The following is a 21,133-nucleotide window of genomic DNA, read 5'->3' as shown; positions in this document are numbered from 1 at the left end:
GAACGAAAGCACAGAAACATGGCTAGCTGAATGCTAGTCAAGGACTTGGCGGCGAAGCCAATGCTGGGGGTTATGATTATTGAAGATGATTTACCAGAGCTGTATGGGTAGATCGGATTGGGCCAAAGAGATGCCAGTTTATCGAGATACTAACCTTGAGATTTTTATCTATTACGAGTAAGGAGTAGATTTGGCCACTTCAAACTGCTTCAAGTCACCGTTCTACGGCATTATCTAACCAGTATTGCTTTTTATTATGACTGCTAAGTACGTCTGTCTACAATCCTCTAAACGCTGAGGTGCCACTCTCGTTCCCTGTTTGAGCTGCCATGCCCCAATCTCCGTACACTCATACAATGTTTTACTAAGCCACCTTTGAGCCGGGCCTCCCAAGGTCCTCATTGTAGCCTTTAGAACTATATTGCTCAAGCTGGCGTTTTAGGTTGTTTTGATCTAGATCGAGAAGATTGACTGTTGCGCAACCGCCCACTAATTTCTACCACTTATATATAGATACTTTCGATCCCTTCGAGTATCTATTGCAGACTAGAGAATTATCTCATCGCTGAGTTCCATCCCGCTAGAAAGGGTTTCAAGATACCCAGGTATCTGTGACCAAGGTGTGAGGTATCACCAGCAAAATACCGTTGTATGGCCACTTCATCCTTATACGCTCTTTAAATATTACCGAGCCCCAATCTATAGACCTCGTCTGGGGTATTACAATTTGTCATACCCTTAAGATTATCGGCTTTGTTATTTTAGAGAGCTGCCGGATGCTCACGTGCGTACTCTACATAAACCCAACAAATCGTCGTGAATCACAGGCCGGATGATTTCACATCGATGCACCAGCCCTAAGGTTCGGGCCAATCGAACGGTGATGATCTGATCCACCTTCGGCGGAACTCTCGCTCGGTGCGATTTCGGGGATTCCCTATCGATGGACCATTCTGAGTTAATCCGTCGATCTATGGCTTGTGATTGCTTCCATTTGTTTCCCCGGATTTCCGAGGGGCCTGTCAAGGATGACAAGTTGGTTGGGGAAGATCTGCAAGACGACCCGAAGACAAATATCCGCACGAATTTCGGCCTGATATTCAATGCGACATGTTGCGTTGTTATGCGGATCTTAGTTTCTCTTGGCAGTTTAGACAGTCAAGTTCACTACAGAGTACGGAGCACGAGCTTCGCGTTTATAATGAGCCTGCATATCTCTTGCAATTAACAAGCCGCTATTACCTCTAACAGTACTCCGTACAGAGCCGATTATTCCCATCCTTACGAACAGGCTCAAGATGATTGATGAAATCCGATCGAAAGGAATTGCCGGTGACACGGCAGACGCAATATTGAGCAGCGCTCAAGTCGGTCATTCGGCTGAAGGTCAAGATGATGCTGTCGATACAGAATTTCTTATTGTTGGCGCAGGGCCGGCCGGCGCTGGCCTAGCTTGTTTCCTGGCCTCTCATGGTATGTACTGGAATTAGTTTGGATGGTGCTTCTGTGGCTAAAAGAAAGGTACGAAGGACTCAAGGGCGTCATGATCAGCAGCGCTCCAGGGACAGCGAACACTCCTCGCGCACACATTACCAATATGGCAGCACTAGGTAAGAGGCAGTGAGCTTTAGGCTTTGTAGGTTAAATGCTAACATACCGCTTAGAATGTTTGCGGGATATTGGTCTCTACGAGGAGCTTGAAAAGTTAGGATCTACGGGCGCAGAACATATGCAACACACCAGATGGTGTCACAGTATGGCGGGCGAGGAGTATGCACGAATTCATTCATGGGGAAATGATCCGAGGAGGAAGGTAAGTTTGGTACCTCGTGTTGTTTTCTTTTTCGATCCAGTTACCGTGCTTAGGACTTATCTAACAGAGTGAATAGGGAGACTATGAACTGGCCAGTCCATGTGAGCCATTTGATCTACCACAGACGGTCCTAGAACCAGTTTTGGTTCGCCACGCAGTTTTGAACGGCTTCAAGTGTCGCTTCGACACGACACTTGTTTCATTCGTGGAGGACGCGAAGACCGGTCTGATCACAGCGAACATTCGCGACAACATCTCAAACCACCAATACCAGATCCGCACGCGGTATCTATTTGGGGCCGATGGTGCGCGAAGTCAGATTGTGAAGCAACTAAATTTACCTCTCGTGGCTCAGCCTGGCCAAGGAATTGCGATCAATGTGTTAGTCAAGGCCGATCTTGCCCATTTGGTCAAAAACCGCACAGGAAACCTCCATTGGGTGATGCAGCCCGATCGCGAGCACCCCGACTTTGGCTGGATGGGAATTGTGCGGATGGTGAAGCCTTGGAATGAGTGGATGTTTATCCTTTTCCCTTCTCGCGACTATGACCGTTCCAAAGCCAAGCCATCTACGGAGGAGTACCAGAAGAGGATCCAAGAGTTTATCGGCGATGATACACCCGCTGAAATTCTGGATATTTCTACGTGGTACATCAATGAGATTGTGGCGGACAGGTATTCAGAGGGTAATGTGTGAGTATCAGCTCCATCTGTCTGATCAATGAATCCCTCCTGACCATATCTTTCGCTCCCAGCTTCTGCCTCGGCGACTCCGTCCACCGTCACCCACCATTCAACGGCCTGGGCTCAAACACCTGCATCCAAGATGCTTTCAACTTAGCTTGGAAAATCGCATATGTCCACAAGGGCCTTGCATCGCCATCGCTTCTTTCCACTTATTCCGCCGAGCGACAGCCTGTAGGCCATTCGATCATCACACGAGCAAACCAGGCCTACCGTGACCACTTGAACGTATGGGATGCGCTAGGCATGCTGCCTACAGATCTTTCAGCAAGAAGGGAAATTCTACAGCAATTACAAAGCCCAACTCCCGAGGGATCCAACCGCCGCCGTGCCCTGCGGTCCGCAGTTAAGCATACCGCTCATGAATTCCACGGCCTGGGAATTGAGATGAACCAACATTATGATAGTCAGGGAATCTATACAGCAGACGAACCACATGCATATGTGCAGTTCGGACGTACGGCAGAGGATAACATTATGTATCATGAACCAAGCACGTACCCAGGCTCTCGCCTGCCACATGTCTGGCTGAACAGCGCAACCCCTGAGGAGCCGATCTCGACAATCGACCTTGCTGGCCATGGCTCTTTTACCATTTTCACTGGTATCGGAGGTGATGCGTGGAGGAAGGCGGCTGCTTCTATCTCGGAAAAGCTCAAAATTACGGTTCAGACCCACTCCATTGGATTCAGACAGGATTGGGAGGATGTTTACTTCGAATGGGAAAGCGTCCGAGGGGTAGAAGATTCAGGTGCCGTGTTGGTGCGTCCTGATCGATTCGTTGCATGGAGAGCACCAGAGGCTCTACAAGATACTGAAGCCTGCGAGTCAAAGCTTCTGTTGGTTCTGAGAAGCATTCTCGGACACGATGTTCTATAGTTACTTTCAATATATCCCTTTTCTAATGTACCATTTTTTCTGTTATATCCGTTGGCCTTACGTTGCCTGAGTTTGCCTTCTCAAGGTTGTAGCCATGTAAGCGACGCTCTCCTCCTTGAATCCGAAGCGTGATATGGTGGATACATGTAGATATTAGTTGTACAGAAATACCATTCGACTCTTGGGTTGCTACTTCATCAGATCTACGTTTATGGACGCCTTCAATTCCTGTGTCATATGTACTGAATTCTGGTAACGAAAAGGACAAAAGGCATTGTACATTCTATTCGAAGGTGGAGGATTGCAAGTTCAATTGACCATGATATCAGATTATCTGTATTTCCTCTATGTATACGAATCTCCTTACTCATAATAAACTTTGTTAATCAAAGTTCCAATCCTCTCAACGTGCACTCTCATATCATCACCGTCGTTCAGGACAATCTTAGGGTTTCGCATAGCTCCAATGCCAGGACCCGTACCCGTCATGATAACCGTGCCTTTTTCCAGAGTGGTGCCTTGAGAGAGGAATGAGATGGTCTTTGCAAGGTCGAAAATCATTTCCCTGGTGGGTTCGTTAGCACCTTCGAGCTCTCAAGTGGTAGTTTAGCTATGGAGGTAGACCAACTTGGTATTTGAATCCTGCACCACATTACCGTTGTGGATTGCTTTGATTTGAAGATTATGAGGGTTGCCGATGGCAGATGGGGAAACAAGAACCGGGCCCAGTGGACAGGATCCGTCAAGACCTGTTGTATCGAATAAAGTCAGATCAGGGTGTTATTTTCTTGAAAGGTTGGGTGGTCCGTGAAGCCAAGAGATCACATTTCCTACCTTTTGAGAATGACCATTGACTGTTCTTGAACTGCTGTGCCCGAGCACTGACATCGTTGCTACAGGTATATCCCAGAATGTAATCCATTGCCTCTGACTCAGGGATATCGCGGCCGGACTTGGACAGAATAATGGAGAGCTCTGCCTCGTAGTCACTAGTACCATCCTGTGCAATCTTTGGCACATTGATCTTGGCTGGGTAGGGTCCGTTCAGGGCTGTTCGGGGCTTGATGAAAAGGACCGGTACATCAGGGACTGGCATATTCGCTTCTTTGGCATGGTCGTGGTAGTTAAGGCCCATGCATCGGATGATAGGTACTTCTTCAATGCCAATAGGGGCCAGCAGCTGTTGCCAAACGGAGTGGTTAATTCGATTTATATTAACTGGGGGTCTAGAACGCGGGATGCTTACTCGTGCAATGTGCATAGTGGTCTCTGTTACAATACCGTCGAAGAGGGATCCTTTCACTAATTTGACCGCGATCCGAGTTCCTTCTAGTACCGCAAGGCCAACGTCGGGGTATTGGTTGGAATCCACTTCGCCCAGATGAATCTGTCCATCTTCCTCGCTGATGAACCTGACGACATGTGTCCAGTTGGGAGCCATTTTGGTGAGATCTGGGCTTTGGGGGGCTATATGATCAAGTGGAGGAGATATGGAGAAGTGCCGTTTGAGGAGATGGTCCTGAGCGCGAGGTAAAAGGTCTTATGTATCTCCCAGTACAGAGTGAGAAGAGGAGCAGTACAGCTTCCCCGGTGGGAGATGCTATGGAACATCTTCGGGGTATCCGCCCGGCAGGATATATGACACGCACATCGCAAAGCTAACGAGGTTTCTATATTATTTCTCGAAAGAAGATTGGATCAAAGTGGTCACTCAATAGGAAGGCTTACCAGGAGAGAGCAAGGTTCAAGGATGGGTCACTCCGGTGGTATTGCCGAGCATTGAAAGATGCCAAGTTGACAAAATTTCAAGTGACACGATAGCTCTCAATCCAATGCCGATCGAGGATATTTCGCCTTCGTTACCGACTCAGGTAACTTGGAGTAAACCCCGGGGCCAAGATGGTGAGGCCCTGTGGGGCTGATCTGCGTCGGACTGTCTTCGGGCTAATTCTCGGTTTCTCTGGGTGTTTAGCATTGCAAGAGCCAATTTACTGTAGCATTTCCGCGGACTATCCGTTTCTCTCTGGCTAGTCCATATGGAGTACGGATCAGATGGAGGTTTATTCCCTTTATCTGCGATCTACGTTCAATGATCTACCCCAACCCCAGCCAACTGGGGTGCGACACATCGTTCTTTCCTACAGATCTATTTCCTTCTATAGGTCTAATCAATCAATCTTAACAAACAAAAAGACTTCAAGGATTCAATCTCTTAAAGAGGGCCATATATAGCATACTACCTATAGTATCAATTGTGGAAGCCCCTGTCGAATCTCTTACCAATTACCTCAAAAATATGACTCTCGCCAGAAGCATGCTTACAAAAAGTATCCAATATTACTGCAAGAATGTAGGGGGAAGATCCGGACCTAGTGAAAGATTAGTACCATGTAATCGCACATATTATGCTCGCAAACCTACCCCAAACGTGCAAGTTGTCAGGCGAGGCAAGTGATCGATGGATGGGATATTGATCATTGACCAAATCTCCATCAACGTAATGTTCGATGATGAAGCGAGAGGGATCAAACCTTGAGGATTGATGTTAGAGGTCCACTCTCTGTAGATGGCGTGTAAAAGGAGACATACCAATAATCAAAGATCTGACTGCCCATGATATGACGTCCGACACCCCAGCAGTTTTCATAGCCCTTGCTGCGGAGCCAGTCATGACCCAGCACCTGGGTATCGAAATCGTGGGTCTCAAATGACGAGTGATGTACGTGCGGTTTGGGGCCCTCGAAGAAAAAGAAGCAGTGGTGGTCGACTAATTCAGAGCCACGGTCGAGGTGGAGGAAGGTGGTAATATCCTTGCCAGTAGGATCATGAACCAGCTATACCACGTTGTAAACACTCGCTGTCAGTAGCTCTAGGTATACATGGAAACGGAGGTACTAACATCGCTTGGCTTAAAGTTGAAGTTGGTGGTGTAGAAATCAAAGGCTTTGGCAAAATCGGTGACGCACATTCCAAAATGACCCAACTTATGCACGGGGGCAGGGCCTTTTTGTGGTGGTTATCATTAGTCCACTGTTCTTCATGGACACACAAGTTTGAATGGATTGCCTTTCTCACTTACCCTTCGAAAATCGCTGTGTCTTGTTACCCGACCGATGTTTTTCCGTCGGCTAACAAAGGATCAGTGACTATCAAACTGAAGAATAGATGCATATCAAGGACATACGAAATTGAAATTGAGCTGAGGCAGCGCTTTCTCATCGTTGTGTGGCTGTTGCCCATAAACAAGGTGGAAGGGGAAATCATCGACAGGGTCGTGGAAAGTGACGCAGCGACCACCGCCGGGGGCATCACTCAAGTCGTAGATTTGAGTCGCGCCAGGCAGTTTCTCCGCAGCAAGGAGATCATCTTCGGATTCCACAACGAAAGCTGCACCCTGGAACGCGTCTTCATCACCCTGTCGTGCGCAGTACACGAAGGGCTCGGAACCAGTGCCGCGATAATATACGTCCTTCCCCACACGTTTCACCTCCTGAAAGCCGAAGTCTAGCAGGAAGTCATGGGCTTTATTGATATCCTTATGGGCATAGAAGACGTGTGCAATGCGCACCAAGTTGATCCGGGATCCATTCTTTGAGCCTGTCATTTCCGCGGTTTTGAGGGTTCTTGATATTGGTCAAGCGAGGTTTGGGCAGTATAACTTGTAATCCAAGATGAAAGATTTCAGAGTGATCGGTAGTCTTTTCTAGGTCGTCAATAGCACATTCATGTATGTGAGCCAGGCTGGTGGAACTCCTGCTTGGTGGGGATTGATAGTTGCAAGGTTGTGGAGTCTGGGGTCACGGACTTATGCGAAGTTAGGCCGCGCGGGATTTCTTCGGTCAGTTTCGTAGGAAAGACAAGCATCAGGAAACGTTTCAAATCTAGTGAACTTTGACCCGGACTAATGCCTAGGTATTGCAGCATAAACAACAATTACCCAGGTAGATCACCGTTCGGGACTACACTTGTGTTTTGAGAGGGCTTCCTTCGTGTTTCTTTCTTTTCCAGTGTAGGTATCTGCATTTTTTGTTAGCAGATCATGACCAATCTTTCTCTGCAGTTTATTTACGGCAGTTCTTGATTTTTACTAGCAATAGGTACAACTCAACTATGTGGATTGAAGAAAAGATTGAATACATGGATCATACAGGGTATTTAACCCCCGAACATCGCTTAGCTATGGGAGTTGCATATTACAGCCTGTCAGTATGATTCTTACCTTGGGAACTCTGCTTTTTCCTTTTGTCTATCTATACATTGAGTCAGGGAACTTGATACTAATTACTGGTACTGTACATTATCAGACCACAGAATTCCGTCCTTAGCGGCACAGCATCGCGCCACCCGAACATCACAGATTGGCCAAACCACTTCGTCGCCCCGAGAGGCCTCGGTTTTGCATAGAACCGCAGCAAGGATAAACACACAAATGGGTTAGTATGTAGTCCATCTAGCAAGCAAGTCCTGTAGGTCACCAGAAAGATCAGGGTTGCACCAGTCCACGATCAAGTCTTGCTGCGTATCACCCAAATCAGGCGTGTCGAAGGGATTAAGACTCATGGGCATCATGTAGGTCTCGGAAGTATGGTTCCTATCGGGAGGTGGAAGAGGCATCGTCCCCAGAATTGGCATGCTATCTGCCACCGCCGATTGCTGCTTCGCATAGCTCTGAGCCCTCATGTCTAGTCCACCATAGGGTAAAGTAGAAGTGGCGATCGGAATGGTAGGCGTTTCAGGTATGTATTCAGTAGGAGGGTTGTTTTTGGGCTTTCTTGGCGTCAAACGAAGGGCGTGATCGTCCCTATTTGTAGGATGTGAAGCATGTAGAGACGTCCGTTTTCTCTTCGCGTGGCGCGCAATGTGGTCGGCCTGGAGGCCTGGAAAAGGCTGGGATATCATACCCGCGTCTTTCAATGCCCGTTTTGAGGACTTTTGAAAGTTCTGGGCGTCGCGAGTCTCTAGTTGTTTTTTTCTAGCTTCTAGTTGTTCTTCGAGTGACTCTAGGTTCCGCTGAAGCGCGGTCTTGGTGCCCCAGAAATCAACGCAACGCCTGTAAGTCAAATACAAGACGTCAAACCGTGATTTGATCAAGCTCCGATTAGAGGCTGCTCGAGCAAAGTGTTTCCGAACCAGTTGTACTGCCGATGCCAGCCATAAGGTGCTAGCAAGAAAGGGGTTGATGTACTTGATATGCTCCTCGCAGCTCTGGGTCACTATCCTCAAGATGCGATCAGCTGCATCAAAGTATTCCCGTTGTGCCACATTCTCGCTGTCATGCCGGCCGAGCGTAGCCCCAACGCTCAAATCCTCAGGGTGAGGACAGCCGTTGGGATCGGATCGACGACTTTGAGGTTTGAATGCATCGTATCTGTAAATCATCAACCGAGCTAGCTGGATCATGATAAAGATATTATAGATGGAGCAATGCTGCTGTCTTTGAGACTCCAATTGCCCTTGAACTGGAGGACCGAAAGCCAAATACTGATCGTAATAACGCATGTGGCTAGGTAAAGCCAGACTCAAGCAGCGTACTGCGTTTGCCAAAATCTCTAACTTTTGGCGACCTTCCTCAATCGAGTCGGGAGTGCGATGATTCGGCTGGTAGTGACCCAAATTACTGGCAGCGGACGGCCATTGTGAATCGGAAATGCTTTGAGCTTTTTTCATAAATGAGTTGATGACTAGGAACCACGCTTTTGGTGATTGATTCCCACTGTCCTGTAGCCCTTTCCAACACTGATTTGGGTCGGGGTCCATAAAGCAACTTGGGGTAGGTTGACCCTGAAACCAGTGAGCGTTATCAACGGGTAGCAAGATTTCCATCTGTCTCCAGTCAATGGCAGTTGGCGTCCGACGGATCGTACTGGCAAAGACATCCATTTCCCAGATTGCCCAGAAAACACGGCGTTTTTCTTCGTCCGCTTGCCACTTATCAGGATCGGTCGTGTTCACGGCGGTTCTCGAATCCAGAACATGCAGATTGGTTTCATACGCCAATCTGATGCAAAGCCCCAGAGACCTCCATGCCTTTCCACGAACCCCTTGGGCCAGTTGACAGTGGGTCGCAACAATAAGAGCTTGGAGAAGACAAAGTGGTGGCATTTCATCGTCACAGTCCACAAGTGCCTTATTCACGTAATGGAAGGCTAGATCAACAAAGTATTCAGATTGGTAAGGCGTTTTGGTACTTGGATCTCCCTCGCGATGGTTGAGGAAGTGGGAGGCATACCCAGCTATGGCAGCCAGAAGTGCAGTCAATTGCCAAAGGGAAGTAACATTCAACAGCTTTTCCGCAAATGAAGGTTCGTGGAAGATATTCATGGCGACCATATTGTCGAAAAAGACTCGGATCCTGTCAGCAGATTCAGCGCGTTGGTACTCTAGTTAGGTTATCTTTCGGAATAGTCAAGGTTGTTACATTTGATTCATCACAGGTTGTGGCACGCCCAACTCCGTGCACGCTTGACGACAGAATCCAGCCTGCCCACCTTCTTGGCTCCCTGGGCTCGTGTTTTGATCGCAGATAGGGGTTGTAGACTCGTGGGATGGGTGTAATATGAAAGACAAGTCGTGTATGTTCAAATTTAAGGTTTGCTGCCGGTCGCCCTGATGTGTCTTCGTCTCGGGCATTGCCTCGCTCTGGACTGTTTCAACCGGCCCATCTGTCTCCAACTCATTGTCCTCATAATTTGGGCTCGCTACGGGATCATGGGCTTGCCTCGATCGAGAGCTAGGCTGAGAGGTCTGGGCTCTCTCATTTGAGCGATGACGTACCCGCTGCTTCTGTAGAGACCCTGCTTCTTGTCAATAGAGGTGCGCCTAATTGGGTTCAATATCAGGCTCCAGTAAGTTCGTACCAATTTTTGGCCCTGGCTTCATCGGCCGGAGAGGATAATCACATGTTTGGCTTGTTTGAGTGCAGACAACACACCGCGGAAGGCCCCGGTCACTAACCAGGCGTTACTTGGTAAATCTATCAAGATACCTCCATTCAAGCAATCACCTACCATTTGACCTTTCGCCTATTAATCAATACTTCGAATTAGAACCTATCGCTTCTTTTCTGTTTTGCGAAAGAGAGCGTGATACTCACTTGCGACACGAGTGACACGCCAAGTCCGCTCTCGGCATTCTTGCGTGAGACTATGTATACCGTGTCCCCAGTGATCTTTGCCTGTTGACTAAACCAATTATTGGAGTATGTAGGGGTTGAATGAGTGATGCTGGTTAGCATGGGAGGTTACGATGAGGGAATCCGGGGTCGGCGAAGTAGCCGAAGGAAGCAGCCGGGGATCCACCAACGCGGGGTTTGCCATTGCCAACACCCCGAAGATAGACCGAACCACATGAACAATCATCTCAGACCCAACCGTTATCTTTTCGCTCAGCTGCACAGGTATCGCCTATTGCGCGAGTTTATATGGTTATGCAAGACTCAAGGGGTGTCTAGTACAGTTCAGTACAGCCGGCGACAGAAGCGCCGAGTGTTGAAATGTCAACTGAGGAGTGAGGGTCAGGATGGCTCGAGGACATTGAAGGACCGCTCTAAGGCAAATCAATGCTTCGCGAGGACTGCACGACCCGCCTGGTCAAAGCGAGGACATTTATGTGAAGGCTCGAGGACACTAAGACGATCCCGGAGCATGGTAAATCCGCTTTGGGACTCATTCCTTAAACTCTGCATGTACAACAGAATAAGCAACACAATGACAAATTGACAATATGTGCTATTCTATTCACATATAACTATCTACTTTAACAGTGAGCACTCAGATAGAGTTGAAAAGCCAACCGGCCAATTTGAAAATGATCAAGAAGTGAATGACAGTATATATTGATCTTGCTTGGAATAGTGACGTCTACACATCACAAGGCAGGGTGCTTGTCCACACTGAGTACTCGCAGAACACGCAGCAAGGCAGTGTTGCTATCTCCAGGAAGATGAGCGCTGGGATGGATGGGAATCTGAAAAAGGAATCTGGTGTTACTTCATCGCGAAGAAGTCCAAATTCGCAAACAAGGGAAGAGCAGACTTTGCAGAAGCCATGGGAGGAACCACCTCTCACTATGTTAGGTTTCAGTCTATGGAACACTTTGGTAAACCTCCGATCCGGCGCATCCATTATATAAAAGTCTAACAACGTAGGTAAAGTATACTTTTGATATGCGCCAATTGTCCGTCATGATGAACGCTAACTTGGCACGTTTGGTTTTCCGAACGCGGAACTGATGGAGAGGTCCTGTGTACTTGTCGATTGAAAGTCCTTAATGCACTCCGAGCTCATCGTCAAGCTAAGTCATACGGATGCGATGCTGGAATGTCAGAATTTTGCATCCTAAGGTCTATTCCCATCAAAGATATATATATTATCTACAACGATGGATGCCAAAGAGATTTACGTGGGAGGCATTGGAGGCACAGAAACATTTGAGCACTTGTCAGTAACTGTCATCTTCTCATCGTATTGGGACGCGTCTACCCTCCAGCAGAGGGGCGATGTAGGCGGACTGTTTCAAAACGCCTATGAAAGACGTTCCTGTCTCCAGTTATGAGCCCTAGCACGATTGAGATGATCGCTCTTATTCTACAATATTCCTCTGCAGTCAAAGAGAAAAATTCGGTACAGTGCCATGAACTACTGACTCCGTGAAAGAATGGGTTTAAAGTGATGGTACGGGTCGATGTGTAATATAAACTGACAATATGAGGTTCTTGACCAATGCTAATGATGGATTTGGATGATGATGATGGTAAGAGAGTATTGTACCGAAGTGCTAACACATAGATCCTCCACACACCGCCTTCCAGACCCGGTGCAATGTGGTGGATACGGATGGCCATCTCGGTTGATGCGAGCAGCCAATGAGCTGTCAGGAAAGGGCAAGCGATGCAGGTGCTCATTAAGCACATTTGGGCCCAAAACTCCATCAAGGCGGTTTGGCCGAGTGGTCTAAGGCGATTGACTAGAAATCAATTCTCTTCGGAGGCGCATGTTCGAATCATGCAGCCGTCGGTTCTTTCTTTTTGCCGGTTTGAAATATTTACCATCTGTTCTACTCTCCCCGAGGAGGATCATCTCTGTACTCTCGGGGGATCTCGAACGTGGTACGGGCTATGGCCGGACCTTTTGTCTCCAAGGGCAATCACCCCCCAAAGACCATTCTGCATACTCTTACGCGTCGGATATGGACGAGCAGCCGGGAATACACACATTTTACGGTACCATGCAGGAGTTGCTTTCTAGGGTCGCGCATTTTTGTACAAAACTCGATGCCTAGCAGATCCCAATACCCCATGGGAAGTCGCAGGAGCGAGGAAGATAGGGTCATATGGCTCTGCCTTTGCTTCGCCGGACGTCAATCAATACTTCTACTACTCATGCTCGAAACTAGCCTCATTAAGTTGATAGACCTCTCAATCAACTAGCTGGCTTAGTATGGAATGTGATGTCCTGCTCTCGCTGTATGAAATTTGCTCCACTTGGGGGGAGGCCCTTTCTGTAAGTCTGCACCTGCAAAGGGATTAGTGAGTTTCTCAACGCCCCCGAGAGCCCTCGTAGGAGCAAGTAATTCTCTATAAACTTGATTCTCTACCATTTTTGTTTTTCTCCCCTTCTCACATCCTCCTTCTCATATCCTGCTTCACATATCCTATTTCGCATATCAGATTGACCTTGGTCAAGGACTGGTTATTCGAGTCTTCTCTCGGAGCGCAGCTTTTGAATACCTTGTAATGGCCGACGCACGTATGATTCGCTGAGCGGTGACTCGAGAAGATCTCATATCGCTTCTCAGATGATTGCTAACTGATATCTGAAGACTTACAGGACGAGGTATTCTCCGCGTTGCAAGAGCGCCTCGAGATTCTGATCTCTCGTGAGCGCCGTCTACTTGCGGCTCTACAAGTGAATGTGTTCTTAATGAATTCAAGTTAATCGCGACCTCTCAATCTTTCTGTCGCTCCCTGCGGAAGGCGTCACCTCACTTTCAGATAAGATCGCGGCGAAAGAGGCTATGTCGGAAGAATTCGAAAGTCAGCGTATGCAGTTGGCTATCGACTATTACCACGCTCATACACAATGTCTGGAGGTTGAAGGGGAGATTGATCGAATGTTCACTTGAATCGCTAACAGATCTTCCCTGATGTTTTATGATATCCCCAAAGTTTTAAACTTCATTCTCACTTCTGAATTTGTTCTCTAACCCACAATCACCGTGTATTTTATGTCGTCAATTTTCTAGGATGACCTCTAAGCTTTTGCCATCGGAAGGTGCAACTTTGAGCCGCCGTCCGATCGAGCAAGAGAGCAAGAGATGCGAATCAAATAACATGATTGTCTCCAGTTGCGATGGTTCTCTCTTTTTCGCCGATCATGCACCTCACTCTACTAGGGTGGAAATGATTCACAGTGGATACCTACTACAAAGTGTATATAATGCTCCGTGCCCAATATCCGATCGACAAAAGTGGCGTGTACCGGCCCACGAACGCACAACTTGCCTCATTTCTGCTTAAGCGACGGTGGAGCGTGATTGAAAAAGTTGGACTCATTTCCCCTCTGCTAATTAATGGGCAATCAAAGGGGGCTCTTCCTGTGGGGGCTAGTGTCTGACTAGTCCCCTAGTCTAACAATCCGACTTTTGTGCTGGGACACCCGGGAAGCGATTGCCTCCAGGCCTAGATCTCCACTCATAGCTGGGCGTGATTTACATTAAAACCCCTCTGGTCAGCCATTGCATTCTACATCAATCCGCAGTTAACTGTCATGGGTGTTCGCCCTTTGATCCGAAGAGCGCGAACAGTCCTCGGTCGCCTGTCAACTGATGAGAATGACAATGGCTCTTTCTCCCTGATGGGGATCAGGACCAGAAGGATAGTTCTCGGAGTTCCCGCAGTTCTATTGCCCTCCAGGAGATGCCAAATGGAAGTGCGCAGTATGGTGTTCAAGATGTTGAGGCGGTGACAATGACGTGGACGAGGGGTACACTGATTGCAGTCTTCATTAAGTATGTTCTTCGTTGCTCTCTTTTATGTGCTCGATTTCGTGATGATTAGGCCAAATACTGATCACACCCTCAATAGCATATGGTTTCTGTATTTTGTCAATGCCTTTCAATCAACGGTTACCGCCACTTTGAACCCCTATGTCACAAGTTCATTCCAAGCACACTCGCTCTCCGCAGTCCCCACAGCTCTCGGCGATGTCTTTGCGGCCGCCACCTACCTACCCGTGGCGAAAATGATGGATGTATGGGGTCGTGCGGAGGGGTTTCTCCTGATGGTTATATGTGCCACCATTGGACTGGTTCTGATGGCCGCCTGTAATAGCTTCGAGATCTACTGTGCCGCTAATGTGAGTTCAAGATGGGCACACTGTATTATTTTGCTCCGATGCTTACGGGCATATCAGGTCTTCTACTATACGGGGTTCTACGGCATGGAATATGCTGTCGATGTCATGACCGCAGATTTTTCGACTTTAAGAAACCGTGCATTTGCCTACGCATTTACATCCTCGCCATATATCATCACGGCATTTGCAGGTCCGAAGGTCGCGAGCGAGTTCTACTATCAGGTCTCATGGCAGTGGGGCTTTGGGTGTTGGGCTATCGTCGTACCGGTTGTGGCCGCTCCATTATATATTGTGTTGAAATACAACCTTCACAAGGCGGAGAAAGAAGGGTACAGGATTAAGAGGCCAAGTGGACGCACACTACTCGAAAGTATCTCTCATTGGACTGTCGAATTTGATCGTAAGTGCTCCTAGTCTCTATTTGTTACGTTCTACGCTACATAAAAAAGCGCGGATTATCTGATTTCAAGATTTAGTGTTCGGGGTTTTCTTATTCAGTGCTGGTCTTGCGCTATTCGAACTTCCCTTCGACCTCGCACATTACGCGCCTGATGGTTGGGCTTCCAGCTATATCATCGCCATGCTTGTCGTTGGATTTTCAATGATTTTTTTCTTCGCGATTTGGGAACGATGGCTGGCTCCAGTTCCCCTTTTCGAGTGGCGGCTTTTGACAAATCGGACCATCGTTGGTGCCGTTCTCTTGGATGCAACCTACCAGCTCTCAAACTATTGCTGGAGCTACTACTTCACCTCTTGGCTACAAGTCAACAATGATCTATCAATTACTACATCCAACTATATCGTCAATATCTTTGATATGGTTTCCGGTGTGCTTTTGCTAGCCATGGGTTGGCTCATCCGAAAGGTCGGTCGTTTTAAGTGGACTTTATACATCGCCATTCCAATCTACATACTCGGGCAGGGCTTGATGATCTATTTCCGTCAGCCCAACGTAAATATTGGATACCAGGTGCTGTGTCAGATTCTACTCGCTATTGGTGGGGCGACCTTCATTCTCGTCGAACAGCTTGCAATTCTAGCGGCCGTCGATCACCAGCACGTTGCTACCGCGCTGGCCCTGTTGAATGTGGTCGGCACTATTGGCGATAGTGCGGGACTTACCATCAGTACTGTCATATGGCAAAACACATATCTCAAGGCTCTACTTCGGTATCTTCCTGAATCGGCTTTGCCGAAATTGAACGATATCTACGAAGATCTCGTCACACAGCGGAGCTATCCTGTCGGGACCCCGACGAGATTAGCTATCCAAAAGGCCTATGCCTATGCTGAGCTTCGACTACTTTCTGTCGGATGCGGTATTATAGCCCTAGCAATTCCTTGGACGTTTTTGATGAAAGACATCAATTTGAAGAGGAAGCCGCAGGTGAGAGGTACTGTCTTTTAGCGTTTAATCCGGAATATGAACGATATAGACATTCGGTGCACTTCGGAACAGTTCGCATTCTTATTTGCGAAAGTCCCTACGGATACTCCGTAGTCGTGGTAACGAATTAAAAAAAACGCTCAGGTCCCTTCCAAGGTTATCTGACCGCGTGGCTTGGACCAGATAAATGACGCTGCGGGCCTCCTCCGGACCAATCAAAAAGCCGAAATCCCCTGCGTTTCGGATCAGATAACTGAAACTCACCTGATCTGGTAAAAGGTGGGCCTACGGCACGAGCGGCTAGGCGAATTCCGATGGTCGCTTGATGCAACTTGCTGATCCTGTGAACTCAATGCGACCTCGGGCACAATCGCATCTTCCTTCCAAGCGTCAGGGCCAGACTTATCGCACGAGCTCAAGTGGAGCCTCCGTTAGCACGCTAGTCTCAAGGAATGCTCCACCACATGACATTATTGGCCTTTAGTTTCTTGACCGTACTTCGTACTTCATACACAATCCCATGTGACTACGTCAATTCAAGAAGATTGGATGATGCTCGGTTATTCAATCACTCCATGGCTTTCCTGTCGCAATGGATCAATTCAGCATGGAAAAGCGAAGAGACTCTGGCTCACATGATATCACCTCCCCGGAGAAACTTGCCTACGACCGCAAGAGCAACGTGGGGGCCGTTAAGGCGGGAACTCTTACAGCGCTGGTGGAAAACTTGACACGTCACGATAGCCTCGACGATTCTTTCAATCGAATATTCCTCACGACATACAAGTATTTCACAACCGGGACGGAGCTTCTTGAGCTTCTCATCGAGCGCTTTGATTGCGTGTCTACAAGCTGGAACACCACTCCGACGACAGAATGGTCGGCGCAAACCAAGCATTTGATTCGAACCCGCGTGATATACGTGTTGGCACAATGGCTCGGCCATTACTGGAGTGAGCCGCAAGGCCCTGACACAGAACGAAATTTACGGATACTACTGTCCTTTGCAACCCGTGCCGGGGCATCCGCGGAAACAACCCTCACACACCAACTTCTCACGATAATTCAACGTCGAATTGCAGGTTTCAGCTGCAAGAGAAGGCCCCTCTCATCCCACTCAGATCCACCCAAGCCAATTCTCCCGCGAAAATTGAACAAGCTCCAATTCCTCAAGATCGATGCTAAGGAGATTGCGCGGCAACTGACTATCATGGAAGCACATATGTTAGGCAAGGTACAATTGGACGAGTTATTAAATAAGAATTGGCAAAGGAAACAGAGCGCCGAGCTAGCTCCAAACGTCATGGCCATGATTCGATATTCCAACCAGCTCTCTAATTGGGTCTGTGCCCTTATACTCGCAGAATCGGATTTGAAAAAGCGGACGCAAGTAATAGGGCATTTCGTCAACGTGGCCACTGTATGTTGGAACACCTAGTTCCGCTCGCGTGGTTGCTGCTTCGCTTTATATGCTAATTCAGACTACCTCAGACATGTCACGAACTCCAAAATTACTCCGCAGTGGTTTCCATTCTAGCAGGACTGGAATGTGCCCCTATATACCGACTTGCTCGCACTTGGGCAATGGTCACTGAACGTAGCTGCAACATGCTAAGGCCCCTGCAAGCTATGATACACCATGCGCAGAATTACCAGGCCTACCGTGATATCTTACGGGCTTCGGTGTCACCATGCATTCCTTTCCTAGGTTAGTTCTATCAGTCTGAACCCAATAACATGTCATATACCCATCTTCTAACTATCCACTAGGTCTGGTTCTGAAAGACTTGACATTCATCGAAGATGGAAACCCAGCGTTGACGCCGGAAGGGCTTATCAATTTCTACAAATATACTATGTTAGCATCGACAGTTCATGAGGTTGAACGTTTGAAGGAAGCTTCTTACTGCTTGCAACCGGTTCCCGAGTTGCAGGAATACTTTGCAACCCAGCTACAATCAGCTGTTGATTCACGCGAGTTATGGGAGAGGAGTTGTCAACTGGAGCCCCGAGGCCGGGATCTTGGAAATAGATCTCGGGATTTATATACCCCCACGGGAGGCATGTTGGCGTCTATGGTAGTCGCCTGCATGGTCCTTGATGATTGATGTATTGATGTTTATGCTTGAGATGAATAGTTCAAGCTTTTGCTTTTTTTGGTTTATTGCAAGATATTAAGCGATTGGTGGAGATTGTTCACTTTGGCATGGATGCCTGATTCTCCGCAGAGGTCTTTTAGTTTCTACAAGGCGGCTTTTATCAGCCTCCTTAACATAAAGGAAATGAAATGGCTTGTGTCAGTTTGAGTGACCAAAAGCAATGCTATGCTTCTGAAACCCACATAAGCATGTGGTCCGTTGACTACCTAGGTAGAAAGAGTACTCGCGAAGTGGGACAGGATCGTGAGGAAAGTCAGTGGTATGTGACAATAGTCCCGAAGAATCTATCACGTAAGAATCTAAGCCTTAAGAATAGAGAAACTCCAGGCATATATCTCAAAGAGGAAAGAGGGCAAGGGTAGACAGGGCAGGGTTAGGGTTGCGACAGAAAGGATAGCTTAAATATAAGAATCCAGAATGAAATCAGTAATCCTGGGAAGTTAGCCTAGTGTGTTTAGGTCCGGACGAATGTCTGTGCAATTAAGACCATAAACCGAATGACTTTAAATGCGACGATTGCCTGTGAGACGCGGCCATAAGGAGCATCCCAGTCAGGGGTGCGATTCCCCGACACCTCTTTTTTTGATCTTTTTTTTTCCTTTGTTCTTTCTCTGGCTTGGGACTGCTCGTTGTATCCTCATCAAGCCCATTTCTCTTTGGTTTGCCATACAGGAAATATCAGATGGAGATCAGCACACCCCTTTATAGAAGAGAGAGTTATAGACAGCCACAGGAACTATCTCGCCAAGTTTGTAATTTAAACCAGCAGATATAATTAATCAATCTCAATAAATAACAGAGGACTTTAATTGTCACTTTGGATGACTCTATCTCGCTGGTGGGTGGGCACCAGGGTCTATCCTATTCTCCAGAACAAGGTGGCAAGGCACCCTCTTCGGCCTGGATTAAGTGCACCTTGGGATACACAGACACAGAAGAAACTCCGGCGTTCGGATGTTATTAAGAGGACCGATCATGATCGAAATGATTCCGATGCTTCCAACAGCTCCAGCACGTTGAAAATTGGGAACATTCAGCATGTATAGACAGCATTGATATGTTAGCTCTTTCTTCAATAGCCTTGCCCGTTTATCTGATTATAGCTTCAACTATCAGTGAAAGGTGACAAGTATACTTGACAATAAATCAGGAGCTCAGAAATATCAGAAAGTCCATAACTATTAGACCCGCGGATATGAAGCGAAGGGAATTCAATTCCGAGGTGCTGTCTGCCGGGTCATAACATACCCCCTGATGCCGGGTAAAACGCTTATATAGAGAGTTTGGCTGAACGAAGATACACTCAGCCCTAACCAACGAGCCACCTAGGTATTGATCATAATGCACTATCACCAGGTAGTCCAACTTGTCTTTCTTGTATCAGCATCACTCGGAAACCCATTGCCAATAGATAAAACAGAAAAAGTTCGAGATATTCCAGAAATCCTCGCCAAAGCATTCGACAAAGCCGCCATCTACGGCAAAGACATCTCCCAAGATCTCACTCACCTCGAAACCAAGATATCAGACATCACGACAGGCAAGATCAAGCCAATCTCGACAATCGAAGAAGGCCTCTCAACTCTATCCCTAATCCCAAATCACACCAACAAAACCATCCTCCAACATGCCATCGACACAGTATCCCTAGGTCTAGTCCCAACCAACATCATCGACATCCTCAACGGCATAACCAATCAAAAAATCAACTCCATCACGAACAACAACCCAAAAGACCCCAACCCACCCATCCACCCAACGAAATCCCCAAACGATGCACCCTACGATATCCCCGAAGCAACCCTCCGCAGCGCAATCTACATCCCACCGACCTTCTCCTACGGCCAAAAGGATAAAATCCCTGTCTTGCTAGTACCCGGGACCGCCGATCCCGCCGGGAGCACGTACTACTTCAACTACGCCAAGCTATTCACCGCAAACCCACACACCGACCCAGTGTGGGTCAACGTCCCGGGCAACTCACTAGGCGATATCCAGACGAACGCCGAATACGTAGCCTACGCAATAAACTACATCTCGACTCTCTCGCGGCGGTCAATCGGTGTCTTGACATGGTCGCAGGGCAGCCTGGACGTGCAGTGGGCGCTGAAATACTGGCCGTCGACGCGGGGCGCGGTGAGCGATTTCATGGCCGTCAGTGCGGATTTTCATGGAACGCTGGTGGGGACGCTGTGTGGGTTAGCTGAGTGGCTCTGTGCGCCGTCTGTGCGCCAGCAGGGATATGCGTCGCGATTTATTCGGGCGCTGCGAGGGAGTGGTGGGGATTCGGCGTTTGTGCCGACGACGAGTGTGTATTCGGGCGTGGATGTTGTGGTTGAGCCGCAGAGTGGGTGGTGGGCTTCTGCGGCGCTGGGGGATGGGCGTGGTGTTGGGGTGTCGAATGTGCAGGTGCAGGTTGCTTGTGCTGGACGTGCGGCTGGGGGGTCCTATTCGCATTCGGCCATGTTGGTCAATCCGTTGGCATATGCTTTGTTTGTTGATGCGTTGGCGCATGATGGGCCTGGGCGATTGGAGCGGACTGATCTTGACGCTGTTTGTGGTGGCTTGCTTGCGCCTGGTTTGGATTTGGAGGACTTTTTGGGGATGGAGGCTGTGTCGAATGTGGTTGGGACGCTTGATGTGTTGTTATATGGGTTTAATGGGAGTGGGGAGCCACCGTTGAGGGACTATGCTCTTCGCTAGATGGGGTTGGTCTATATCACTTGTTATCATGTCGAATGATACTGTTGGACGGGAGGGTACTTCGGATCCTCGAGAGTAACGCTGTATTCCATGT

At 48.1% G+C, this 21,133-nt stretch overlaps 8 protein-coding genes across 8 annotated transcripts; 5 read left to right on the top strand and 3 right to left on the bottom strand.

Moving 5' to 3' along the window:
* Positions 1 to 1,253: 1,253 nt before the first annotated feature.
* Positions 1,254 to 3,436, top strand: N7457_002358 (2-4-dichlorophenol 6-monooxygenase; the record flags this gene model as incomplete). The annotated part of the gene is made up of 5 exons (XM_057173404.1): positions 1,254 to 1,473; positions 1,518 to 1,610; positions 1,665 to 1,813; positions 1,890 to 2,506; positions 2,569 to 3,436. Coding segments are annotated over 5 exons (1,947 nt in total), but the record flags the coding sequence as incomplete, so codon positions are not given.
* Positions 3,437 to 3,799: 363 nt separating this feature from the next.
* Positions 3,800 to 4,877, bottom strand: N7457_002357 (fumarylacetoacetate hydrolase family protein; the record flags this gene model as incomplete). Its single annotated transcript, XM_057173403.1, has 4 exons — positions 3,800 to 4,001; positions 4,065 to 4,185; positions 4,271 to 4,616; positions 4,683 to 4,877. The coding sequence occupies 4 exons, from the start codon at positions 4,875 to 4,877 to the stop codon at positions 3,800 to 3,802; spliced, it is 864 nt and encodes a 287-aa protein (XP_057033554.1).
* Positions 4,878 to 5,773: 896 nt separating this feature from the next.
* On the bottom strand, positions 5,774 to 7,040 carry N7457_002356 (trihydroxytoluene oxygenase; the record flags this gene model as incomplete). The annotated part of the gene is made up of 6 exons (XM_057173402.1): positions 5,774 to 5,805; positions 5,858 to 5,967; positions 6,026 to 6,270; positions 6,336 to 6,439; positions 6,516 to 6,564; positions 6,621 to 7,040. 6 exons carry the CDS (start codon positions 7,038 to 7,040, stop codon positions 5,774 to 5,776), a joined length of 960 nt encoding a protein of 319 aa, XP_057033553.1.
* An 830-nt stretch (positions 7,041 to 7,870) lies between these two features.
* N7457_002355 (fungal specific transcription factor domain-containing protein) lies at positions 7,871 to 9,766 on the bottom strand (the record flags this gene model as incomplete). The annotated part of the gene is made up of 1 exon (XM_057173401.1): positions 7,871 to 9,766. One exon carries the CDS (start codon positions 9,764 to 9,766, stop codon positions 7,871 to 7,873), a length of 1,896 nt encoding a protein of 631 aa, XP_057033552.1.
* Positions 9,767 to 13,169: 3,403 nt separating this feature from the next.
* On the top strand, positions 13,170 to 13,558 carry N7457_002354 (uncharacterized protein; the record flags this gene model as incomplete). The annotated part of the gene is made up of 2 exons (XM_057173400.1): positions 13,170 to 13,182; positions 13,368 to 13,558. 2 exons carry the CDS (start codon positions 13,170 to 13,172, stop codon positions 13,556 to 13,558), a joined length of 204 nt encoding a protein of 67 aa, XP_057033551.1.
* A 793-nt stretch (positions 13,559 to 14,351) lies between these two features.
* Positions 14,352 to 16,198, top strand: N7457_002353 (Major facilitator superfamily domain general substrate transporter; the record flags this gene model as incomplete). Its single annotated transcript, XM_057173399.1, has 4 exons — positions 14,352 to 14,443; positions 14,520 to 14,790; positions 14,848 to 15,190; positions 15,267 to 16,198. The coding sequence occupies 4 exons, from the start codon at positions 14,352 to 14,354 to the stop codon at positions 16,196 to 16,198; spliced, it is 1,638 nt and encodes a 545-aa protein (XP_057033550.1).
* A 571-nt stretch (positions 16,199 to 16,769) lies between these two features.
* On the top strand, positions 16,770 to 18,285 carry N7457_002352 (Ras-GEF domain-containing protein; the record flags this gene model as incomplete). Its single annotated transcript, XM_057173398.1, has 3 exons — positions 16,770 to 17,597; positions 17,669 to 17,885; positions 17,948 to 18,285. 3 exons carry the CDS (start codon positions 16,770 to 16,772, stop codon positions 18,283 to 18,285), a joined length of 1,383 nt encoding a protein of 460 aa, XP_057033549.1.
* A 1,392-nt stretch (positions 18,286 to 19,677) lies between these two features.
* N7457_002351 (putative lipase) lies at positions 19,678 to 21,039 on the top strand (the record flags this gene model as incomplete). Its single annotated transcript, XM_057173397.1, has 1 exon — positions 19,678 to 21,039. The coding sequence occupies one exon, from the start codon at positions 19,678 to 19,680 to the stop codon at positions 21,037 to 21,039; it is 1,362 nt and encodes a 453-aa protein (XP_057033548.1).
* Positions 21,040 to 21,133: the final 94 nt, after the last annotated feature.

Source organism: Penicillium paradoxum, assembly GCF_028828445.1.
Source record: "Penicillium paradoxum strain IBT 22861 chromosome Unknown utg000003l_segment0_segment0, whole genome shotgun sequence".
Lineage (NCBI taxonomy): Eukaryota > Fungi > Ascomycota > Eurotiomycetes > Eurotiales > Aspergillaceae > Penicillium > Penicillium paradoxum.
Note: the sequence above shows the minus strand (reverse complement) of the source record. Positions and strands in the feature narration are given on the sequence as shown.